The sequence below is a fragment of the Bos mutus genome, chromosome 1 (genome assembly GCF_027580195.1).
Source record: "Bos mutus isolate GX-2022 chromosome 1, NWIPB_WYAK_1.1, whole genome shotgun sequence".
In the NCBI taxonomy this organism is placed as follows: domain Eukaryota; kingdom Metazoa; phylum Chordata; class Mammalia; order Artiodactyla; family Bovidae; genus Bos; species Bos mutus.
In genome coordinates this window covers 111,363,182-111,388,412 of record NC_091617.1, presented here as the reverse complement: position 1 = coordinate 111,388,412, position 25,231 = coordinate 111,363,182, and the positions used below count along the sequence as shown (strand labels likewise).

Here is a 25,231-nt window from a genome sequence, read left to right as displayed (position 1 = left end):
ACATGCCTCTAGGTGGGGTCTCAGGTACTGGTATTCTTTTTAAGTACCACACCCCCTTCTCAGGTCAGAATCTTTGCATTAATGTTAATTCCTTTTTATATTGAATCATACTTGCTCATATTCAATATTGTGAGATATTTTTACAAGATGATACCTTTAACTTAGGAATTTTGATTTTTTTTAAAAAATTAAATTTATATTGGACTACCCACTCTAGTACTTTTGCCTAGAAAATCCCATGGACGGAGGAGCCTGGTAGGCTGCGGGGGTCGCTACCATGGGGTTGCTAGAGTCGGACACAACTGAGCGACTTCACTTTCACTTTTCACTTTCATGCATTGGAGAAGGCAATGGCAACCCACTCCAGTGTTCTTGCCTGGAGAATCCCAGGGATGGGAAGCCTAGTTGGCCGCCGTCTATGGGGTTGCACAGAGTCGGACACGACTGAAGTGACGCAGCAGCAGCATACTTGATTTGCAATGCTGTGTTAGTTTCAGGTGTACAGCAAGGTGATTCAGTTATACATATATATATATTCTTTTTTCAAATTCTTTTCCTATTTAGGTTATTGCAAAATAGTGAGTAAAGTTCCCTATGCTAGGGAACTATACTATACTCTAGTATAGCTATACTCTAGTATACTATACTAGCTATACTCTAGGCCTTTGTTGGTTATCTACCTTAAATATAACAGTATGTATATGTCAATCCTAAATTCCCAATTTATCCCCCTCCCCCTTTCCCTTTTGGTAACTATAAGTTTGCTTTCCTTTTTTTTTTTTTTTTAATATATTTATTTGTTTATTTGGCTGCACTGGATCCTAGCCATGGCATGTGAGATCTAGTTCCTTGATCAGGCTTGGAACCCAAGCCCCCTGCATTGGGAGCACAGTGTGTTAGAAACTAGACTAATAGGGAGGTCCTGATATGAGTGTTTTCTATCCCTGGGTCAGAAAGATTCCCATGGAGAAGGGCATGGCAACCCACTCCAGTATTCTTGGCTGGAGAATCTCATGGACAGAGGAGCCTGGTGGGTTACAGTCCGTGGGTCACAAAGAGTCGGACACGACTGAACGACTAACACACACACACACACACACACACACACACACATGGGTTCATCATTTCAGAGCAGTTCTTTTCTATCATCTCTCGCAATTGCTGTGATATTTACTACAAATCCTATCTTAAAAAATGTTTATATCCACCAGCTGCTAATTAACTATTTTATTGGCATGAGGGCATGTGGATCCATCTTACATCTCCATTGTCATGCCTTATTCGGACATTTCTCATTGTTCACCAGAGTGATTACAATATTTTTCCTAATCTTCTCAATCATCTCACAGTCAATCTTGAGCTAATTTTCCAGGCTACCACCTTAGAGAGCTTTTAAAAACACAGACTGAGTCATGTTGTTTTCTGATGAAAACCTTTCAATGTGTTCTGCCCATCTCATGAAGCTTGTACAAAGCTCTACAATCTACTGCTCACACTCTAGAATCCCTTCAGAGTCACCCTACCCCACAGCATTGTCCCAAATCTCCAGCCATAGGAATTACTTTAAAATCACTGCTCCATCTCTTCCTCCTCCTTATCCCTTACCTCGGACCACTCTTTCCACCCTTGTTCATTTATCAGAAACCTACACTTACTATAATTCTTCTTGAGTGTTATCTCCTTACTCATGCATCCCTTACATTTCTCTCTTCACCTTGTCCTTGTATGATACCTTACACATATTTTCGTCACCAGTATATTATGTTACATTTAGCTGGAATAGCCCTTGTTGAAAGAAAGCAGAAGTCATGTATTTGTGCCACCAGAGATTGAACATTGATGAATAGAATGTGGACCTTCCTTCAATGATGACAGAGTGAATGATTGATAAAACAGTCAATTTGTAACAGTGCTGATAAAGTGAACTCAGCCACTAAAATAAATACTGATATATCCAAGCATTTCACCATCATCGTTGGTGAATACGTCCAATATGATCTCTGTTTTCTCTGCTTAAGAATTCAAAAAATTGAGAAAGTCAGAAAGTTTGAGTGTGATATGCCTAAGTTAGTCATTTGGCTAAAAGAACCTCCTTCTGCCCATTCAAGCAGCTGGCAACTGCAAAGGACAAAGATTTAAATTTACAAGGCTGTTGGTTCATGGGGTTTCTGAGTACCTAGTTTATGTTTCCAAAATTACCTCAAACATTATGTTCTCTGCGGACTTAATGACAGTTTGTAAATAATTTCAAGCACATCATGTTATCAAATAGTAATAATGTTAGATTGAAAATGTAATATCCATTGGCAAAATGACTTGGCGAAGTATCTGAAATAATTTACTTTCAGTAACATGAGTATTCACTTAGACTCTATGGAACAAACATAAACCTTTAAAAAGAAGCAATGTACTAGGACAAAATAAAGTGAATTCCTTAATTTTAGACTTGACATTATTTTGTTAGTTTCTCAAGACAGGATTTTCTGTAATATAATTTGGACAAGTAGTACCAGCCTTGGTAAGTTATGACTGTTGAGCATGTGGAGTTGCATTTCATAAACTACAATGACTTATTTCACTGCTGCATCTTTCCTGCCATTGTACATGAAACTCAAAACAAGCTGACAGTAATAGCAGCCAACTCGATAAACATTGGAGAAGGCAATGGCACCCCACTCCAATACTCTTGCCTGGAAAATCCCATGGACGGCGGAGCCTGGTAGGCTGCAGTCCATGGGGTCGCTAAGAGTTGGGTACAACCGAGCAACTTCACTTTCACTTTTCACTTTCATGTACTGGAGAAGGAAATGGCAACCCACTCCAGTGTTCTTGCCTGGAGAATCCCAGGGACAGAGGAGCCTGGTGGGCTGCCGTCTATGGGGTCGCACAGAGTCGGACACGACTGAAGCGACTTAGCAGCAGCAGCAGCAGCAGCAGCAATAAACATTTTGCCAAATAGCTACAGTGTGCAAAGTACTGTGCTACCTTGTAGAGGATACAGAGATGAGTAAGACTCCGAGCTAGCAATCTAATGGAAGAGGCAGGTATGTAACAGTGAAAGCCGATGGAAGGCGGAGTTGGCTGTTGCGATTACAAGACAAGGTGCTAGGATAGCACTTTTCTAAAACCACAATTAAACTTTTACTTATTAGTAAAACATTCTCTGGAAGGAACATGTCAGCATTTAAATTAATGTTGAGGTGAACTAGAGCAAAACAAACAAAATGATTGATTCATTTCTTCTCCTTTATTGCTTCAAGTCTGCTGTTTTTTCTAATCTGGACCAACTGGATGTTTGCTAGTCCCTGCAATAAGTGGTGCTACGGAGGTTGGCGGCCAACAGCTGTGGCTCTGTGTAGTTCTTCCCGAAAAACCAACAGCACCAAAAAGACAGGGTGGCTGGTTCCACTGTTGTTTTGCTGCTGCAGTGACTTGCTACCCCTTTTTCAGTGTCTCAGTTCTGCCAGTTACTATCTGTAGCCTTTTAAAAGCCTTGAAGTTTCGGTATTTGTGAAATGAGCAGGTTGATTTAGACCCTATAACATCTCTAAGATTCTTTCCAGCACTAAAAATTTTGGGCTCTTACTGTGAAGTTTTGATAAGAGCCAAGATGTTTTAGTCCTTGGCTTTTCCACAAGTGACCCAGGAGAGAAAGACCATATTCTTACAAGGTAGGGATGTACCTCACTTCTTTCTGAAGTATCTCTTCTGCTATTTCCCCTTCAGGGATGTTTCTAGACTTAGTCTTCTAATTAAGTCTTGTATCATTGAACTTGAATTTCAAAAGAATAGCTATAGAGGATTTCTGTGAAGTAATGAGATGGCCCAGAGGTGGAAAATTGATAAGACTCATGCAGGGTGGGCATTTAGAGTGCTGGAGACTTGGGACACAAGTGACTCTCCATGGTGTAGATGTATGGGAAGATACATAAAGCAGATGGCTTTGACTCATCAAGCACTACTTAGTCAGAAAGACTAACAGACTAAACCTGGACAAGTCACTCTGATTTCCTGTGGCAGTATCTGCCTTGGTGTGCTCATGTTCTACACCTATAATAATAGATTAAAATATTAAGTTCCATCTATTTAGATTCCCATTAAGATAACAGACTGTGATTTTTCAACACATTTTTGGATTATAAGCAAAATATATCTTATCAGTGAAAAAAAATTTTTTTGCATTTTAATTAGCACCAAGGAAGATTTGTTTCAGAGGGGAAAGAAGAGATAGAGAAGGAAGGCTAATAAGTTAAAGGTTTAAACTGAAGAGCTTTGCAGAAGAAGTCTAGAACTTGATACCAGTGTGCCCTCTTGAGAGGACAATGCCCAGATAGTGCGTGGCTTCTGGTTGTCATGACTCTCCACAGTCTGCAGGGCAGCAGTGCCTCACCTAGGCTTACCAGGCATCACCCTTCCAGATTGAAAAGAGTCAGTACTCTTGGGGCCTGAAGGACTCATTGGTATCCCAAGACCTATATGTGTGTGCATGCCTTTCATGTTCTCAATATTGTGTTAAGCCCTAGAGATGCTTTAAGAACTAAGCATAAAATAAATGAGTGGGAGTGGGACTCCTTGGAATTTAAAAGCTTCTGCCCAGCAAAAAAAAAAAAAAAATTTAAGGTTCTAAGGAATCGACACTGACCTAGAGCCAGACATCCTGGAATGTGAAGTCAAGTGGGCCTTAGAAAGCATCACTACGAACAAAGCTAGTGGAGGTGATGGAATTCCAGTTGAGCTATTCCAAATCCTGAAAGATGATGCTGTGAAAGTACTGCACTCAATATGCCAGCAAATTTGGAAAACTCAGCAGTGGCCACAGGACTGGAAAAGGTCAGTTTTCATTCCAATCCCAATGAAAGGCAATGCCAAAGAATGCTCAAACTACCGCACAATTGCACTTATCTCACAGGCTAGTAAATTCAAAATTCTCCAAGCCAGGCTTCAGCAATATGTGAACCGTGAACTTCCTGATGTTCAAGCTGGTTTTAGAAAAGGCAGAAGAACCAGAGATCAAATTGCCAACATCTGCTGGATCATGGAAAAAGCAAGAGAGTTCCAGAAAAGCATCTATTTCTGCTTTATTGACTATGCCAAAGCCTTTGACTGTGTGGATCACAATAAACTGTGGAAAATTCTGAAAGAGATGGGAATACCAGACCACCTGGTCTGCCTCTTGAGAAATTTGTATGCAGGTCAGGAAGCAACAGTTAGAACTGGACATGGAACAACAGACTGGTTCCAAATAGGAAAAGGAGTACGTCAAGGCTGTATATTGTCACCCTGCTTATTTACTTATATAGAGAGTACATCATGAGAAACGCTGGACTGGAAGAAACACAAGCTGGAATCAAGATTGCTGGGAGAAATATCAATCACCTCAGATATGCAGATGATACCACCCTTATGGCAGAAAGTGAAGAGGAACTCAAAAGCCTCTTGATGAAAGTGAAAGTGGAGAGTGAAAAAGTTGGCTTAAAGCTCAACATTCAGAAAATGAAGATCATGGCATCCGGTCACACCACTTCATGTGAAAAAAATGGGGAAACAGTGGAAACAGTGTCAGATTTTATTTTGGGGGGCCTCCAAAATCACTACAGATGGTGACTGCAGCCATGAAATTAAAAGACGCTTACTCCTTGGAAGGAAAGTTATGACCAACCTAGATAGCATATTCAAAAGCAGAGACATTACTTTGCCAACAAAGGTCCATCTAGTCAAGGCTATGGTTTTTCCTGTGGTCATGTATGGATGTGAGAGTTGGACTGTGAAGAAGTCTGAGTGCTGAAGAATTGATGCTTTTGAAGTGTGGTGTTGGAGAAGACTCTTGAGAGTCCCTTGAACTGCAAGGAGATCCAAGCAGTCCATTCTGAAGGAGATCAGCCCTGGGATTTCTTTGGAAGGAATGATGCTAAAGCTGAAACTCCAGTACTTTGGCCACTTCATGGGAAGAGTTGACTCATTGGAAAAGACTCTGATGCTGGGAGGGATTGGGGGCAAGAGGAGAAGGGGACGACAGAGGATGAGATGGCTGGATGGCATCACTGACTCGATGGACGTGAGTCTCAGTGAACTCCAGGAGTTGGTGATGGACAGGGAGGCCTGGCATGCTGCAATTCATGGGGTCGCAAAGAGTCGGACATGACTGAGCAACTGATCTCATCTGATCTTAAGGAATGGGAGAAAGTATTTACCAATCACATATCTGGTAACAGATTAATCTCCAATATATATAAGGCACTCCTATAATTCAGTAGCAGAAAAAAAAATACCCTAATAACCAATTTAAAATGACCCATGAACAGAGGAGCCTGGTGCGCTACAGTCCATTGGGTCACTAAGAGTCAGACGCGACTTAGCAACTGAGCGTGCACACAAGGATTTGGATAGACATTTCTCCAAAGACGTACAAATGGCCACCAGGTAGATGGAAAGATGCTCAACATCACTAATCATCATGCATGTGTGCTAAGTCACTTCAGCCATGTCCGCTCTGTGACCCAATGGACCATAGCCTACCAGGCTCCTCTGTCCATGAAATTCTCCAGGCAAGAATACTGGAGTGGGTTGGTGTGCCCTCGTCCAAGGTATCTTCCCACCCGTCAAAGGGTCAAACCTGCATCTCTTGTGTCTACCTGCATTAGCAGGTGGTTTCTTTACCACTAGTGCTACCTGGGAAACCTAATCATCAAGGAAATGCAAATCAAAACCCTAGTGAGATATCACATCACTCCTGTCAGGATGACATATTGTTAAAAAAATAAATAAAAAGACAACAAGTATTGGCAAGGATGTGGAGAAATTGGAACACAATTGGTGGGAATGCAAAAGGGTGCAAAAGTTATGGAAAACAACATAGACATTCCTTAAAAAGTTAGAAATAGAACTGTCATAAGACCCAGCAATTCTGGGCCTATAGCCAAACTAGTTGAACTCAGGATCTCAGAGATATTAGCAGTCCCGTGTTCATAGCAGCACCATTCACAATAGCTAAGATGTGGAGGCAGCCTCTTTCCCTCAACAGATGAATGGTTGGAAAAAAAATATCTGTGTATACAGTGGAACACTACTCAGTATCTAAAAAGAAGGAAATTATGCAGTATGCGTTGACGAACTTAAGAAAATGTGCTAATTGAAATAAGCCCAGAAAGATAAGTACTGCCTGATTCCACTTATATGAGGTTTCTAAAATAGTCAAATTTCATAAAATCAAAGGAGGGAATCATTGGGGGAAGAGGGAAATGAGAAGTTATTAATCAACAGGCAAAAAATTTCCAGTTAAGCAAAATGAGTAAGTTACAGCATTGTGCCTAGTGTCAACCATAATGTACTAGATACTTAAAATATATTAAATGGGTAGATCTCGTGGTAAGTGTTATTGCCATAATTTAGAAAAAGGACAAAACATGAAACATTGCGGCCTTCATGGAGTCACTATTTCATGAGCTAGACAGACAATAGACTTGTAATGTTATGTCCTTGCTAAGGGGTATATAGGATGTAAGAGCTTTCAATTCTTTCCTGAAAGATCACAAGATTATTCTCAGTCAGGAGAATAAATACTACAAGAAAATTCTAACAGAAAAAAATCCACCCACCCCTATATGTTCCAAATTGGGAATTTCTCTGAATTTGACATTGCTCACATGAGTGCACACATCATGCATGTACACACACATAGAGTTACTGAAGACTAAAGCGATTGCGTCTTGTTGCCAACTTACAACCATACACAACCAACTGATGACTTCTAGGAAGAAAATCAATAATTTTGGGGTTGGTTTTTTTTTTTTTGGTTGAAAGAGAAGTTGATTCTCTTATTGTGCTATTAGAGAAAGAACCTTGGCTCTCACCTCCGAGGATCAGGTGAATCACTCAGAGTGCTTGTTAACTACTCTTAAAGGACCAATTTATTGAGGCTCTTTGGTCCTACTATGCTTTTGCCTTTGTATAAAATATTGTACTTTATGCAGCAATGGAAAGAGCTTGTACTCTGGAACCAGGGGGCTGAGGTGGATGGTAGAGAGAGTGAGCAACCATGAGTTAAGATTCCTGCTCTGCCACTTATTAACTGTGTTAAGTTAGACAACCACCATGATACCTCTGAGCCTCAATGGTCCCTTTATAAACTGAGGATAATAGCATTTACTTTTGCTTTGTGAGGTCATTGTGTATTGTGTATTGTGCCACATAACTTAGGTGTTCATTAAACAGTAGCCATCGTTATGATTGGGTCATGATGAGACTTCAGGGTGGTGTATAAGCCAGCATCCTAAAGCTTGTTAGGGTAGGGGCCGCCCTAAATATAAAGTAATGTAAAAATGAGCACTGGGACTTCCCAGTGATTAAGACTCTGCACTTCCAATGCAGGGGCCATGGTTTTGATCCCTGGTCGGGGGACTAAGATCCTAAGCACAGTATAGCCAAAAAATAAAACAAATCTTTAAAAAAGATGAAAAATGTGAACACCTTCATTTTTAAAGAGGTTAGCAAGGAAATGGCATTGATTTTTGTAATGAAATTTTATGCATGGTGCAGATCGACATGTTAGAAGTTGGGGATTGATTAGAAGATGAGTGTGTCATATTTCTCAGTAGTTTATATATTCTTTTCCCAATTGTATCACTAACTCTATAAATAAATTAGGAAAAAGAGTTTGATCTATGATGTACCTTAGTTTCTATACATGAAAATTGAGGTATCATCTATCTTATATGGGTGGTTTGAAAGATGAATGAAAATATATAGAAAACTTTGAAGTCCTGCTGAGGGGATATTAATAAATATAAAGAATTACAGTGGTAATTACCATTACAAATGAGAATTCTCCTTTCCAGAAGTATTTGAGGAAGACAGAGAAAACCTTTGTATTATACTGCTGATTTCAAAGGAATTGCTTCAAAGCCACTAGATGCTGGGAAATTAAATGTTTTCAGGGAAAGGAGCATTCATGATTTTGTTGTTTAAAGATGTTTGTTTTAAAGTTACACATGAATAAGTGAAAGAAGTTTTATTCCATACGTCTTTGCAATCCAGTGGGTTTATTATATCCAAGAGGCTATAGGATCAGGCTGTAGACTTCTGTTTTCAGTGCCCTGGGTAAAACGGTGTCCTGTGCTTTCATCTCATCATCACTTAGGTTCCTCAGGGTAATTAAGAGGTGGAGGAGAAACGCACCTGGTCCGCCTCTCCAGGAGATTTCAGTTATATTTCCCAACTACATTGTTAGTTCAGTTTGTTGTATGTAAATGCCCCCAAACCAGAATAAGATTACTTGACAAAATTGTTTCTCAGAAATGGAAAGTAAAGTTTGCTTACCTCTTGCTTCCCCACCCTTCACTTTATACTGCACATACCCATCCTTCTACAGCCACATAGTGGAGGCAGGAAGAGAAGTCAAAGAACAGAGTGATGTGCACTCTCTCTCAGCTCCAGTACCTGCTGTAGGAGATGCTAGTGTCTGGCCTCCATACTTTAAAGGTATCTTCAGATAACTTGCACTATCCATTTTGTTACTGGACACTTGGTTCTCTCGTTAGTTGTGCATTTTCTCTTTTCTGTGCTGCTGTTCAGGGTCACATTTGTCTGTTTTCCATAAACGAAAGCCTCTCCTGAAACTCTGAGGCTGCATCCAAATCAGAAGATCTTACAGTTTTTGTTATATCACCATTTACTTTAAAAACTATATTCTTTGTCCTTTAATTTAGCTTTTGCTGTAACATAGTGAGATATTTCATGATTGACCACAAATATTAGACACTGAGTCTGTAACTGCTATCATCACTTTAAGATGAATGATCCAATTACAGTACCTTAAGTTCTGGTCATTCCCAGGGACAAAGTGCCCTGTGCTTTTGGATCTGGATAATTACCCAGGGTTGGCCTGAGGATGCACTGTGAAAGGTCTCGGGGAAGAAAAGGCAAACACTACACACTTGTGCTCTGTGAAACTAACCACTATGATTCTAATTTTATGTGAGTGTTCTGTGGTCATAAATAGCTACCTATTTTCTTGAAGGTGTAATTCACAGTGGACATTTTAATATGTAAAACTTTCCCTGCTAAGAAGTTACAAACATTGATCAAAGTACAATTTTAAACAGAAGAGCAGAAAAAAAAAATCATTAAAACAACAGGTGGGACATTTATTTTTACAAAAGCAATAAACATGAGATGGATAATACAAACTCCATTCATCTATGTCCAACTTTTGAGATCTGTTGCTATCTGCAACATCAGATTGCTGTATCTAGTTTATTCCTCTCTAATATACTAATTTAAAAATAGAAAACATGTTGACTTGGCACCTTTTGTGTTTCATTATTAGTACTGTGCCTGAGTGCAAAACCAACAATTTGTATATATTATCTGTGATTACCCACTAATGTCCATGCAGAGTATATTATCACTAAATCAGAAGTTCAGAACTGAACAACTGGGGCCTAGAAATATGTTAAAGTAATTTTTAAACAATTGAAATTCTAATAGGTATAAGCTATTTATGCATAAAATCTGTTATGTTGGCTATTATCAGGGAGGAAGAAATTTTCTTCAACCCTTCCAGGATCTTCTGGCTGGTCTATGAATTAAATTGACATGAGACAGATTAACAGGAGAAAAATCAAGGTTTAATACCATGTATACACAAGAGAGACCCAGGAAAACTGAGTAACTTGCCAAGGCTGAACCCCTAACCCTAAATACCATCTTCAGCTAAAGACAAAAGAGGATGTTGAGAATAGTGGTTTGGGACCTCAAAGGGGAGGAAGACAATTCACATGAAGATGGAAAATCAAATGTTTGGGAAATGCTTATTCAGTGCGTCATGCTGTCACAAAGGGATACAGAATGGACTCTGATCTCTAGGCTCTGAATAGTTGCCCCACCACATCTGGTCCATATTCCCTGAAGATCCCTCTGGTGATGGCTCTTTTTCAGGAACAGGTCTCCTCTATCTAAATTTTTTTAGGCAGTCATGGGGCAGGTCGAAGTTTCTTCCTAAGTCTTCCGGGAGATTTGTTTTCATCTCAAAATTATCTTCATGCCAAAGAGACTTTTTATGGGTGGCAAGTTTTGCTGTCTTACACTTTCAGAATGTTGATGACACATCAGAAATACCTCTAAACTCACCACAAGGAGCAGTGTTTCTGCTCAGGAGTGGGGTGAGCATGTTTCCTATTTTCTGCTCCTGCCAGATAGCCTTGAACCATACGTGAGTCATGTGGTTCTGTGTGAATTTATTTAAACATAGTCCTAATGCATCATTTTTCCTGATCGTGAGTTTTATTTATATATTTTCTTTCATAATACTTTTGGGCCACACAAAATCAACTTTTCCTATGTAGCTTCTGATATCAAGATTTTAGTCTAACATCCCTGGGTTTACAAATACGTGTTTTTGTTGTGAGTCACTACAAAGCACGTGGGAAGCAAGTCAAGTTTAATTAAAATAAATAAAATTGTATGCTTATAATCATCAACCTGCAAGAAATTAAAATATTGATGACTCAGCTGTGGTGCAATTAGGGAGGACTGAAATATTGGTCATACCATCCTGTTTGAAAATGTTTTTCTCTATTTGAAACAACAAAATCAAACTAAAGAAGAAACACATTGATTGACCATCCCCCAACCCAAACCCTCCATCTTCAAACTTATTTTCTTCCTAAAGAAAAATTCCCAGAAATTCTATCTGAATTTTTTTTATCTACAGAAACTCTATCTGAATTTTTTTTAAGCCATATATCCTTCATATGAATGTCTTAGTCTTGTTATTGGAGGTAAAACTCATGCTTAATTAGAATTTATCTAACAGTTGTTATATGTGACCCTGTCTGAGTTACTTTTAATAGATCAAAATAGGACTTACATCTGATATCCCAGAATAGTTACTGAAAATTTAACTAAAATGCTGATTTGGGCAGCTGACTTTGGACTGCTTACCTTGCAAAGCAGGGTCTGGAAACAGTTCTGATTTAACCTCATTGTGTTAATTACTATAAACTTGTTTCATGAGTAGGATAATAATTTTCACTTGAATTGTTGCCCTAAAAGTGGGGTAACTATGCGGCCATTAGATAACAATATATGGTTGTTTTGAGTGTGTGTGTGTATGTGTGCTGACATTTAAGAAGGTATCAGAATTCAAGTAAATTGACACTTTCAATATAAGGATATGTGTCTATTAATGAGTATATAAGAATACAGCCTATGAAGACAGTATTACTCCTGTTGCACAAAAGTGCTTAACAGTGATTGTTGATATGCAGTCTTCATAACATCTTAGCAGAAAGACATGGGAACACTGGCTCCATCCTTTACCTTACTGCTGCTCTCAGATTGTTGTTTGGGGAACTGGATTGTTGGTTTTTTTCTCACTCACTCTTGTATAAGCTATTTATGCTTCTTTATCATTTCCTCAACTAGGGTCTTCTGAAGTCAAGAATTGTATTTTATAAAATCTCTAGGTCCAATATAGAGCCTAATTCATGGCATATACAGACAGACAGATTTATTTAAGAATCACCTGGATTTCATTTTGCAGTCATTATACAAAAATATACCTTTGCTCACTTATCTGTCATATTTTTTTTTTTAAATTTTAAGTGACAATAATCAGAGTAGGCACACTACACAAAGCTAAATACCTGTCAAGGGGATCTCTTAGTCCCCAAAGAGGCTCTTTGTAAACCAAGAATTTAAAAAGTTTAAATGTACTTTTTAGCAACCTGAAATCTGCTGAATTGAAATTTTAGCATTATTTCTATATTTTGTCAACTGTTCCAGAATTGTTGGCATAGTCACCTAGTATCAGGAACACAGAACTAAATAAATTTCAATATAATTTTAATCCATTGCAGTTTCCAAAGAGATGTGTTAGAATGGGTTTTGCACTGTGAGATGCCATCATTAAAAATGTATGCAAATTAAATAACAGATTGCAGACCTGTGTACACTCATTTTTCAAGAAGTGGAAATATTTTTAAATGAATGCTCTCATCTAGTGAATTAATTTTAATTTGTTGATCATATTTCAAACAGAAAATTAAAATTCATCTTGGAATAGTGGTAATGCTTTTATGGTTGTGAACAGATTGAATCAGATAATTTAGTATCTTTTGTAACAAGTTCTTATGTTTTCTATAGGTGGATAAGCGGAGCAGCTGTAGTCAATGCATTTTACTCGTCAGGCAGAAATCAGATAGGTAAGGTCTGTTCTTAAATAACTGTATAATATTTCTCTGTTGGTCCCACGCTTTAGTGCTTTGCATGACCAATTTATTATATTCCCTATAAAAGCAATGTTGAGGCTGAGTTACTGATTTATTGAATATCCTCCTTGGAAATAAATGTATCCATGTACCTCTTTTCACTATAATAGCAAAATTTAAATCAGTATAAGTCACATTAAGTGGTTTTGTTTCTTTTATAACATTCTCATTTATAGCTAAGTGGTTTATCTTATTGTTAAGTACTTTTATTTCAAACTGCTTTTTAAAAAAATTCCCTTATATCTCCATAAAGTTATACTAACTTTAGGACTTTCTAAGCATCAGCATCTTAAGTGGTTTAAGTTTCAAGAACCAAAGTTTCAGAAATCCAATTTTTTTCTCAATTCTGTATGCAGGCATTGGTAGAGATGATCCTGCTCTGTATCATTGTTTTTTCCTAGAAGGTTCCAAGAGAGAAGCTCAGAAAGTTGCAAAGTCGGTTTTACTAGGTTGAACCATGTGGAATTGTGTTTACTTAACCACAAATGGCAACCCACTCCAGTGTTCTTGCCTGGAGAATCCCAGGGACGGGGGAGCCTGGTGGGCTGCCGTCTATGGGGTCGCACAGAGTCAGACACGACTGAAGTGACTTAGCAGCAGCAGCAACCACTTTTGATCCCCCCCAAAATTTATGTTCACTAGTAGTAATATCACATAAATAAGCATAGAAATTAATACCTCTTTGGAGAAATGTCTATTTAGTTCTTTGGCCCAGTTTTTGATTGGGTCATTTATTTTTCTGGAGTTGAGCTGTAGGAGTTGCTTGTATATTTTTGAGATTAGTTGTTTGTCTGTTGCTTCATTTGCTAATATTTTCTCCCATTCTGAAGGCTGCCTTTTCACCTTGCTAATAGTTTCATTTGTTGTGCAGAAGCTTTTAAGTTTAATTAGGTCACATGTGTTTATTTTTGCTTTTATTTCCAATATTCTGGGAGGTGGGTCATGGAGGATCCTGCTGTGATGTATGTCAGAGAGTGTTTTGCCTATGTTCTCCTCTAGGAGTTTTATAGTTTCTGGTCTTATGTTTAGATCTTTAATCCATTTTGAGTTTATTTTTGTGTATGGTGTTAGAAAGTGTTCTAGTTTCATTCTTTTACAAGTGGTTGACCAGTTTTCCCAGCACCACTTGTTAAAGAGATTGTCTTTAATCCATTGTATATTCTTGCCTCCTTTGTCAAAGATAAGGTGTCCATAGGTGCGTGGATTTATCTCTGGGCTTTCTATTTTGTTCCATTGATCTATATTTCTGTCTTTGTGCCAGTACCATACTGTCTTGATAACTGTGGCTTTGTAATAGAGCCTGAAGTCAGGTAGGTTGATTCCTCCAGTTTCATTCTTCTTTCTCAAGATAGCTTTGGCTATTCGAGGTTTTTTGTATTTCCATACAAATTGTGAAATTATTTGTTCTAGCTCTGTGAAGAATACCGTTGGTAGCTTGATAGGGATTGCATTGAATCTATAAATTGCTTTGCGTAGTATACTCATTTTCACTATATTGATTCTTCCAATCCATGAACATGGTATATTTCTCCATCTATTAGTGTCCTCTTTGATTTCTTTCACCAGTGTTTTATACTTTTCTATATAGGTCTTTAGTTTCTTTAGGTAGATATATTCCTAAGTATTTTATTCTTTCCGTTGCAATGGTGAATGGAATTGTTTCCTTAATTTCTCTTTCTGTTTTCTCATTGTTAGTGTATAGGAATGCAAGGGATTTCTGTGTGTTGATTTTACATCCTGCAACTTTACTATAGTCATTGATTAGCTCTAGTAATTTTCTGGTGGAGTCTTTAGGGTTTTCTATGTAGAGGATCATGTCATCTGCAAATAGTGAGAGTTTTACTTCTTCTTTTCCAATTTGGATTCCTTTTATTTCTTTTTCTGCTCTGATTGCTGTGGCCAAAACTACCAAAACTATGTTGAATAGTAAAGGTGAAAGTGGGCACCCTTGTCTTGTTCCTGACTTTAGAGGAAATGCTTTCAATTTTTCACCATTGAGGATAATGTTTGCTGTGGGTTTGTCATATATAGCTTTTATTATGTTGAGGTATGTTCTTTCTATTCCTGCTTTCTGGAGAGTTTTTATCATAAATGGGTGTTGAATTTTGTCAAAGGCTTTCTCTGCATCTATTGAGATAATCATATGGTTTTTATTTTTCAATTTGTTAATGTGGTGTATTACATTGATTGATTTATGGATATTGAAGAATCCTTGCATCCCTGGGATAAAGCCCACTTGGTCATGGTGTATGATCTTTTTAATGTGTTGTTGGATTTTGATTGCTAGAATTTTGTTAAGGATTTTTGCATCTATGTTCATCAGTGATATTGGCCTGTAGTTTTCTTTTTTTGTGGGATCTTTGTCAGGTTTTGGTATTAGGGTGATGGTGGCCTCATAGAATGAGTTTGGAAGTTTACCTTCCTCTGCAATTTTCTGGAAGAGTTTGAGCAGGATAGGTGTTAGCTCTTCTTCTCCAAAGAAGACATACAGATTGCTAACAAACACATGAAAAGATGCTCAACATCACTCATTATCAGAGAAATGCAAATCAAAACCACTATGAGGTACCATTTCACGCCAGTCAGAATGGCTATGATCCAAAAGTCTACAAGCAATAAATGCTGGAGAGGGTGTGGAGAAAAGGGAACCCTCCTACACTTTTGGTGGGAAAGCAAACTAGTACAGCCACTATGGAGAACAGTGTGGAGATTCCTTAAAAAACTGGAAATAGAACTGCCTTATGATCCAGCAATCCCACTGCTGGGCATACACACTGAGGAAACCAGAAGGGAAAGAGACACATGTACCCCAATGTTCATCGCAGCACTGTTTATAATAGCCAGGACATGGAAGCAACCTAGATGTCCATCAGCAGATGAATGGATAAGAAAGCAGTGGTACATATACACAATGGAGTATTACTCAGCCATTAAAAAGAAAACATTTGAATCAGTTCTAATGAGATGGATGAAACTGGAGCCTATTATACAGAGTTAAGTAAGCCAGAAGGAAAAACACCAATACAGTATATTAATGCATATATATGGAATTTAGAAAGATGGTAACAATAACCCTGTGTACGAGACAGCAAAAGAGACACTGATGTATAGAACAGTCTTATGGACTCTATGGGAGAGGGAGAGGGTGGGAAGATTTGGGAGAATGGCATTGAAACATGTAAAATATCATGTATGAAATGAGATGCCAGTCCAGGTTCGATGCACGATACTGGATGCTTGGGGCTAGTGCACTGGGATGACCCAGAGGGATGGTATGGGGAGGGAGGAGGGTTCAGGATGGGGAACACATGTATACCTGTGGCAGATTCATTTTGATATTTGGCAAAACTAATACAATTATGTAAAGTTTAAAATTAAAATAAAATAAAAAAAAAGAAATTAATACCTGGGTGAATAACACTATGAATAATGCAATGGCTTAATAAACCAAAGATATATTTTTTCTCTTCCTGGGAATACCTTGTCATCTTGAAGCTCTCTCTTAAGTATCTTACAAATAGATACATTTCCCCCTGCCCCAAGGATTTTAGTATGAAGAAAGACAACCAACTGATTTAGTACTTCAGTGGAAGTATTCTCAACAGTATAGCCAGCTTCTCCAGGTTTGTTCAGTCTAGCCCTTCATTTCTAAGTGTAGTCAAAAATCAAGTGGGAAGGTAAAGTTTGATGATACTTCTTAACATTGCTTTTAAAACTAGTCTGATACATCTCCCAGCTAGTAAAATGATTACCTGAAACTAGGTCAGAGCCTGTTTAATTATCAACTGAGAACCCATGCAGTCTGTCCTTTGTAAAGTATTCCTAGAAACCATTCAGATCTTTTCCTGAAAGTTGCTCAGTCGCGTCCAACTGTTTGTGACCACATGGACTGTAGCCTGCCAGGCTCCTCTTTCCATGGAATTCTCTAGGCAAGAGTACTGGAGTAGGTAGCTATTCCCTTTTCTAGGGGATTTTCCTGACCCAGAGATCGAACCCAGTTCTTCTGCCTTATAGGCAGATTCTTTACCATCTGAGCCACAAGGGAAACTCTTTATCATTAAAGACCTTTGCTTTTTCTCTGGAGAGTCTTTACTTTGAAGACCTCTTTGATGTTCAGTAGTTCTGTCGGTGTAAAGTCTAGTTCATTCTGCTGCTGCTGCTGTTTAGTCACTAAGTCACGTCCAACCCTTTGCAACCCCATGGACTATAACCTGCCAGGCCCCTTTGTCCATGGGATTCTCCAGGCAAGAATACTGGAGTGGGTTGCCATTTCCTTCTCCAGGGGATCTTCCCAACCCAGGGATTGAACCCACATCTCCTGCTTGGCAGGTGGATTCTTTACTATTGAGCTACCTAGGAAGCCTCTCATTCATTCAAGACTTAAACTAAATAGGATAATTGACTTTTAAAGGATTCCCAAGGCAAAGTGAGGCAGCCTCAACTTCAATTGTGCATTAGGGCAGACTAAAGGATACTGCTTTCTATTAATCCAGCTCAGTATCCTATCAGACCTAGTGCTGAAGCATTCCCAAGAAGACCACTCTGGCATGTTCATCCTCTCAGTCCTCTAGGGCAGGTCAAGACAGACTTCGTTTGTCTCTAAATTACCCCTTGTTCCTGAAGCTGGCTCAAAATTGGTCTCCCTCAGAGATTCCCTGAGCAGAGAAGACCTGGGTATGTTCTCATTTTGAATTTAATACCCTTAAACCAAACAAGCTACAGCAAAAGGAAAAAGAAGTTAAAAGTGGCCTGACATCTCACAAAGCAGACAATTATCATCTGAATAATCAAGAATTGGCTGTAATAAGCATTCTTAATGTATAAGAAAGACCTCTTAAAGATGCTTAATATAAATTCCTCTGATGGAAATAAGAAATCTGAAAAATTGCTAACCTCTTTTCATATGCTTATCTGCTAATAACAGCAGTTCAGAGAAAGGGAAAGTGTCATGCATGAGAACGCTTTGACGCGTACATTTTCTCCTTGACAATTCATTTAAATCTCCAAAATGGGGATTGTCTTAACTAAAAACAATTGAAGATCCTGATCTCTCACTTTCTTCTTCATAAAAGTGTATTTGTATGCCTATCCATGTCCATCCATACCTAGATATACAGCTTTTGCAACTCTCTTAATGGATTTGATATCATGTGCATCACAGAATTAGAACTGGTATAGAATAACATGTCTCATAAATGACCCCCCCACCTTCACACAAATCCCTTAAACTATATCACATGCAATTTCTTGCAGGATTGATCTTTTTATGTTATGGTGAAAAAAGAACTTGTTTTATCATTATATAGGGAGTTATCCATATTAATAATTTCTACTTTTAAAAAATTTCTACTTTTTAAAAAGTAGAAAAAAGTTATGACCACTTTTTGTCATAACTCACACATGTAGGCTAAAAGTGGTCAAAAAGTTATGACCACTTTTTGTCATAACTCACACATGTAGGCTACATTCCAATTTTTATGCACACTTGCTGCTGCTAAGTCGCGTCAGTCGTGTCCGACTCTGTGCGACCCCATAGACGGCAGCCCACCAGGCTCCCTGTCCCTGGGATTCTCCAGGCAAGAACACTGGAGTGGGTTGCCATTTCCTTCTCCAATGCATGAAAGTGAAAAGTGAAGGTGAAGTCGCTCAGTCATGTCCGACTCTTCGCGACCCCATGGACTGCAGCCTACCAGGCTCCTCTGTCCATGGGATTTTCCAGGCAAAAGAGTACTGGAGTGGGGTGCCATTACCCTTGCCCCTTCTCAAAAACAAAAAGTCAACTTTCAGGACAGGAAGACATGCTGAAAGCAGTAAATTCACTTGTTCCTCTTCCTTATGTAATTGTACCATAGAGCTTTAGGGACCTTTCATGTTATTAGAAAAGCTGCACTTGAATGTTTTGTTAAGTGTTTCTCTGTAAGTTTCAGGCAGTATCCAATCATCTTATTAAACTTTCAAGTCTTATCCAAGGAAATGATAAGTCATTTGAGAAGTCTTAATACTGCTGCATTCTCCTTTTTCAATAACAACAAAATTCTTTTCCAATTTTAGGTAATTTATAAGTAATTTAGAGTATATTCAGCCTGGGTGATCTATGACTACCTTGACATAATTAAACTTTGTAAAATTGTCTTACTCATCCTTCAGCTCAGTTCAGTCCGACTCTTTGCGACCCCATGAATCGCAGCACACCAGGCCTTCCTGTCCATCACCAACTGCTGGAGTTTACTCAAACTCATGTCCGTCGAGTCGGTGATGCCATTCAGCCATCTCATTCCCTGTCGTCCCCTTCTCCTCCTGCCCCCAATCCCTCCCAGCATCAGGGTCTTTTCCAACGAGTCAACTCTGCATGAGGTGGCCAAAGTACTGGAGTTGCAGCTTTAGCATCAGTCCTTCCAATGAACTCCCAGGACTGATCTCCTTTAGAATGGACTGGTTGGATCTCCTTGCAGTCCAAGGGACTCTCGAGAGTCTTCTCCAACACCACAGTTCAAAAGCATCAATTCTTTGGTGCTCAGCTTTCTTCACAGCCCAACTCTCACATCCGTACATGACTACTGGAAAAACCATAGCCTTGACTAGACGGACCTTTGTTGGCAAAGTAATGTCTCTGCTTTTGAATATGCTATCTAGGTTGGTCATAACTTTCCTTCCAAGGAGTGTCTTTTTTAATTTCATGGCTGTAATCACCATCTGCAGTGATTTTGGAGCCCCCCAAAAATAAAGTCTGACACTGTTTCCACTGTTTCCCCATCTATTTCCCCTGAAGTGGTGGGACCAGATGCCATGATCTTCGTTTTCTGAATGTTGAGCTTTAAGCCAACTTTTTCACTCTCTTCTTTCACTTTCAACAAGAAGCTCTTTAGTTCCTCTTCACTTTCTGCCATAAGAGTGGTGTCATTAGGATTCTTATTTTCAGACTTGAGAATTAAGAGTAAATTTTTCCAAACAGGTTGCTATTTCATTTAATATAAAAACAATGTTTAACTTTTCCACCAAAATTGATTTTATCTGATTGCACTCTTGAGCTTTATATCAAAGATTCTAAAATTGAGTTGCTTGCAGCCTTGACAAAATAAACCAGGGAAGTGAGGGGATAGGCGTGAGGAGAAACACTGTCTTTTGTTTCATGGAACAATGGTGTATTTAACTAACTAACTTGTTGACAGTCATGAACATAAAAAATGCACAACTAAGCAGTTGGTAATTATCAACAGTTGTGATGTCTACTAGTAACAACGATAAGACTAATCAGTAAAATCCTCATAAATATTTAGCTGACGGAGTAAAAGGAGAAATCGTGATTTGCAAAGTTGAACTTGAAGACTAGTATTTAATATGAGCCATAAAAATCTTATCACTTGCCTGAAAAATGTATATCAGGGTATAATTAAAGCAGCAGGATCTTTATAGTTAATGTTTAGTCTTAATAGTGTGTTTCATAAGAGCATTTTATATAACGGATGGATTTTAATCAAAGTACATAGTGTGGGAGATAGTCCTCACTTTAAGTTAATAAAGTACTGCACATAATTTTTATACTTCAAGCTAAAAATAATTTCTTGGCACCGTTGATAGCTCAGGCAGCTACACGTGACGTATAATGTTCATCAGAATTCTCCAAGGACAAAAATTTTGTGTGTTTTTTTTAACTTAGTCATTTTGATTGTTAAGACAACTTTCCAGATATTTTTTAAAGATCTAACGAGCACTTAAATTGCCCAGTGTATATTTTAAAGTCTCCTCTGTAAATAGCTCGTATTTATCCCTGAAACACTTACAAGTTAAGGTCATACTCACACACCAGCTGAATGACACAAAACAACGTTTGCTACTCTGTATTAACTAGGTCTTATATTTCTTAAAATAAGCGCCTTTGTTTTGTGCTGTTAATGTTCCATGCAGCAATAGCCCAGGCCTTTACATGTAGCAGATGTTGATACTAATGATTTTTTATTTTTGCTTACAGAACATAATACTTCAGTGGATACTAGAATTTTACAATGTGAAAGATAAAATCTCAAAACTATGAATGTTATGAGGGAAGGGAAGGGCATAGGGGAGGTGGAGAAGTAGAACACCATAGAGACAAAGGCCAGGAAGAATATGCTGTCTTTAGTTAGGAAACAATGATAAGCCATCCAAGGTGTTTTAGCAGGATAGTGATAATGACCACAGTGGCACTTTAATTGGCAGGCAGGATAGAGTAGATTTAGGATAGACTGAAGTTGGGGGAGACTGGAAGTAAGAAGATCTAAGAAAGCCAATTAGGAAATTAAGTAATTCTTCAGGTAAGAAATGAGAGCATGAACTCAGAAGGTGGCCAGTAGGACTGATAGGAGGAGATAAACAGAAGAAATGCTTCTGGAAAGAAGGCACAGGACCTGATGTTTTCCATACTAGATCATATAGGGACTTTGTAGAAAGAAAGGAGACATGAAAGATAAACAGAAAAATGTTCACTTTGGGTGATCGAGACTCTTCACATGCTATTAGCAGAAATAATAAACTCAGATGGTTTAGAAGGGAAATGAGGAGTTAGATGTGTGACACATGAAATTTAAACAGTATGAAATGTCTAAGTATAGAAAATTAGCTAGTTAAGACAGATGTCAGGGTAGATATAAAAATCACAATTCATTTACTTACAAGTCTTTAGGACACTGTACAAAATTCACTCATTCATTCATCAGTTATTGATTTATTCAGCACATTTCCTGAGTACCTGTTATGTTCCAGGCACTATCCAATTTAAAGTGCTAGAGATAATTAAAAATTCAAATGGACTCAAAAACAAATAAACAAATACATGTATGTGCAAACAAATCTATGCTCTCAAAGAGCTAATACTTGAGGTGCTTTGAGGAAGACATGAAAAACGAAGGACTAAACAACCATAAATAAATAAATAGTCACATGCCTTGATGAAAATTTAAAAAGGTTATGTGATTAGGGGGTACTTTTGATTGTCTCTGTTTATTTACTAAGCTATTGTAGATGGATAAACTGTTAGACATGGTAAAAACAATACTTCTGTTATTAACTGTTTCTCCCAAATATTTGCAGTGGAAAGACCTTCTGAATGAGATGATAATTTTCCCTTGCTCTAAATTCCTTATAGCATGAAAACAATCTTAACGGATGTTATACAGTCAGTTGTAATTATAAATCACAGATATGATGTATTCTGGGATAAACTCTTTACTGTCATCAACAATAAATGATGACCTGGGGACTTCCGTGGTGGCCCAGTGGTTAAGAATCTGCTCTTTCACTACAGGGAGCATGGGTTCGATCCCTGGTTAGGGAACTAAGATCCCGCTTGCCTTGGCAGTGCACCCAAAATAAATAAAATAAAATATAAAGAAATAACAGCATCTTAATATCCTTTTTTTTAAAAAAACCAATAGATGACCTGCATTTGTTTCTGTCACAGAAGATTTTTGTATACAATTAAGTGAAACTGACATACTGGAAAGCAGCTTAGCAGGCAAACAGCCAATCCAATGCCTGTCATTACAGAAAAAAAACTACAAGCAATCTTTAACCATCTTCTTTGCTTATAGTCTTCCCAGCTGGCATTCTGCAGCCACCCTTTTTCAGTGCCCAGCAGCCTAAGTCATTGAACTACGGGGGCATTGGCATGGTCATAGGACACGAAATCACCCATGGCTTCGATGACAATGGTAAAGTACAACTGATGCTTTTATTTGCCTGAGATATACCCTAGTAAACCTAATTAAGAGTTATAATAATGTATCGATATAAAACACATTTATTCATCAGTGTATCATTAGCCTAACAATCACTGCACTTTTAATGTTCCTTTTAAATTGTTGCTTTAGAAGATCAGAATTTTCTAATAGTGAGGTTTAGTAACGTGTGCTTTTTACTCTGACAGAATAAAACAATATCCACATTGAGAAAACACTGATATTTGTCAACACCAATGATAATGTTTGTTCTCATTTCATGATTATGTCTTATCTCTCCAGAATTTTAGAGGGTAGAGTCCATGTCTTAAAATTAGATGTAAACTCGGAAAGTAAGGTGCCCCCAGGACTTTTAAACTTCCTGTGGTCAGAGACTTTTTTTTTTTGACTGCATCTCACATCTACTACTTAGTTCACAGCCTTGCAAACAGTAGGAAATTAAATGTTTACATGCTGCCCCAAACAGCAACATAGATTTCGAGTTTCAATGAAATTTGAGAGGAATAGAAGTAAAGACATGAGAGATGTAAAGAGGTAGGAGTTGAAGCTGTAACAAAGATCAGTTCACAATTGGAAAGAAAATAAAAACAGTAGAGAGAAAATAATTAAGCCTTAATCTAACTTCAAAGCTTCAGAAGAAGAAAAGGAGACAGGAGGGATATACTAAGGGTCTGTTAACTCAATTAAACTATATAGCAATCTTCACAAGTAGATATTAATACTATTTCCACGTTTCAAACAGAAAAATATAGAGACACATAAGACTTGGTCAAAGTTACAAAACTGGGAATTGGTGGAACCAGGATATGGGTTCAGGTAGTCTGTCTTTATAGCCCTTACCTTATTCACTACATCATAGATAACTGTTTAAAAGATGACAAAATCAAGTGTCAAAATTATAATGTATATAAATGCTGCTGAAGCTCAAAAAGGAGAAAGATCAATGTAGTTAGGATCAGCAAGAAAGCCCCAAGAGTAAAAGTGACTTTTTGTTCATGCTTGAAGTAGGGCAAAACTATGAGCCCACAATTACTAATGAAGGGTTTGAGATAGGAAATGAACGCCATAGTGAAATACTGACCTCTTTAAAAATCTCAGAACATCAAAGTGAACAGATTTGGTTCATCCAAACAAAAATCATCCAACAGAAACAAGTCATGATTTCAGGAGTATTTATCTGGTGGCCTTGGCTGAGACATCAACAACCAAGTGGGTAAAATTGGATTAATCTGGATTAATACTAGGGCATATCAGCATAGAGAGCCCAAATGGTCTGGTTTTTATCAACCCTAGATGAGAAAGCAGAACAGTTTATCTACTCATCTGTCCAGGTTAATGTTCTCTTGCATGCTTGGTATTTCAGTCCTTGCACTTTGAATTAAAGATATCTTATTGCAACTCTTGATGTAATGAGTTCTCATTTTACTTAGATAAATATATATTCCAGGCAGAAATTTTAACAAGGATGGAGACCTTGTTGACTGGTGGACTCAACAGTCTGCAAATAATTTTAAAGACCTATCCCAGTGCATGGTGTACCAGTATGGGAACTTCTCCTGGGACCTAGCAAATGGACAGCATGTATGTCATCAGCATTCTCTTCAAAAGTTGTATTCAACCTTAAGTGAATTACTGATGTTTTCTTAACAATCCAAACATAGTTAAGGATCTTTAAGTGTTTTTTGTTTTTTTTTTTTTAAACAGCTCAATGGAATTAATACACTGGGAGAAAACATTGCTGATAATGGTGGTATTGGCCAAGCATACAGAGTGAGTAATATTTTCTTTCCATTTTAGTGGTTAGAGTGGATATTGATGACATTTAATCATTCATTTTAAAGCTTTTTGCAAAAGATACATGTAACAATAGAAAATTGAAAATACACAGGAGAAAGGGGATTGTAAATATGCTAATAAGAAGGGACAATACAGTTGATAGGCTTGAGCTAGATACCATTCTCTAAGCTTCAAAGAAAGGAAAGAGAAAAGGAAACAGAATATTATAATGACAGAATTGAGGAGTATGCAAGTTCCATAGAGGAGGCAACATTTTCCTAAGAAATAATCTCTGAGATAGTTTTTTAGGAAAGATAGTCTACAAAAAGATTTATTATAGAATCATTCACTGACGTACTGAACAGGACTCTCAGTTTCTTAGCAGGTGAAGCAGTATTTGGGAATAATAATCAACATAAACCCAGTCCAATTACAGTGATAAGTGAAGGATTGAAGTGATATGGTTCCTGCAAG

At 37.9% G+C, this 25,231-nt stretch overlaps 1 protein-coding gene across 4 annotated transcripts in view; it reads left to right on the top strand.

The window, feature by feature from the left end:
* MME (membrane metalloendopeptidase) overlaps positions 1-25,231 on the top strand; it is a 116,112-nt gene that overhangs the window by 74,227 nt on the left and 16,654 nt on the right. For all 4 annotated transcript variants that reach the window (XM_070374443.1, XM_005896718.3, XM_070374433.1 and 1 more), the window contains exons 17-20: positions 13,144-13,202; positions 22,835-22,954; positions 24,429-24,562; positions 24,686-24,751. In XM_070374443.1, the coding sequence (XP_070230544.1) occupies positions 13,144-13,202; positions 22,835-22,954; positions 24,429-24,562; positions 24,686-24,751 (379 nt within the window). The remainder of the gene's footprint in view (positions 1-13,143; positions 13,203-22,834; positions 22,955-24,428; positions 24,563-24,685; positions 24,752-25,231) is intronic.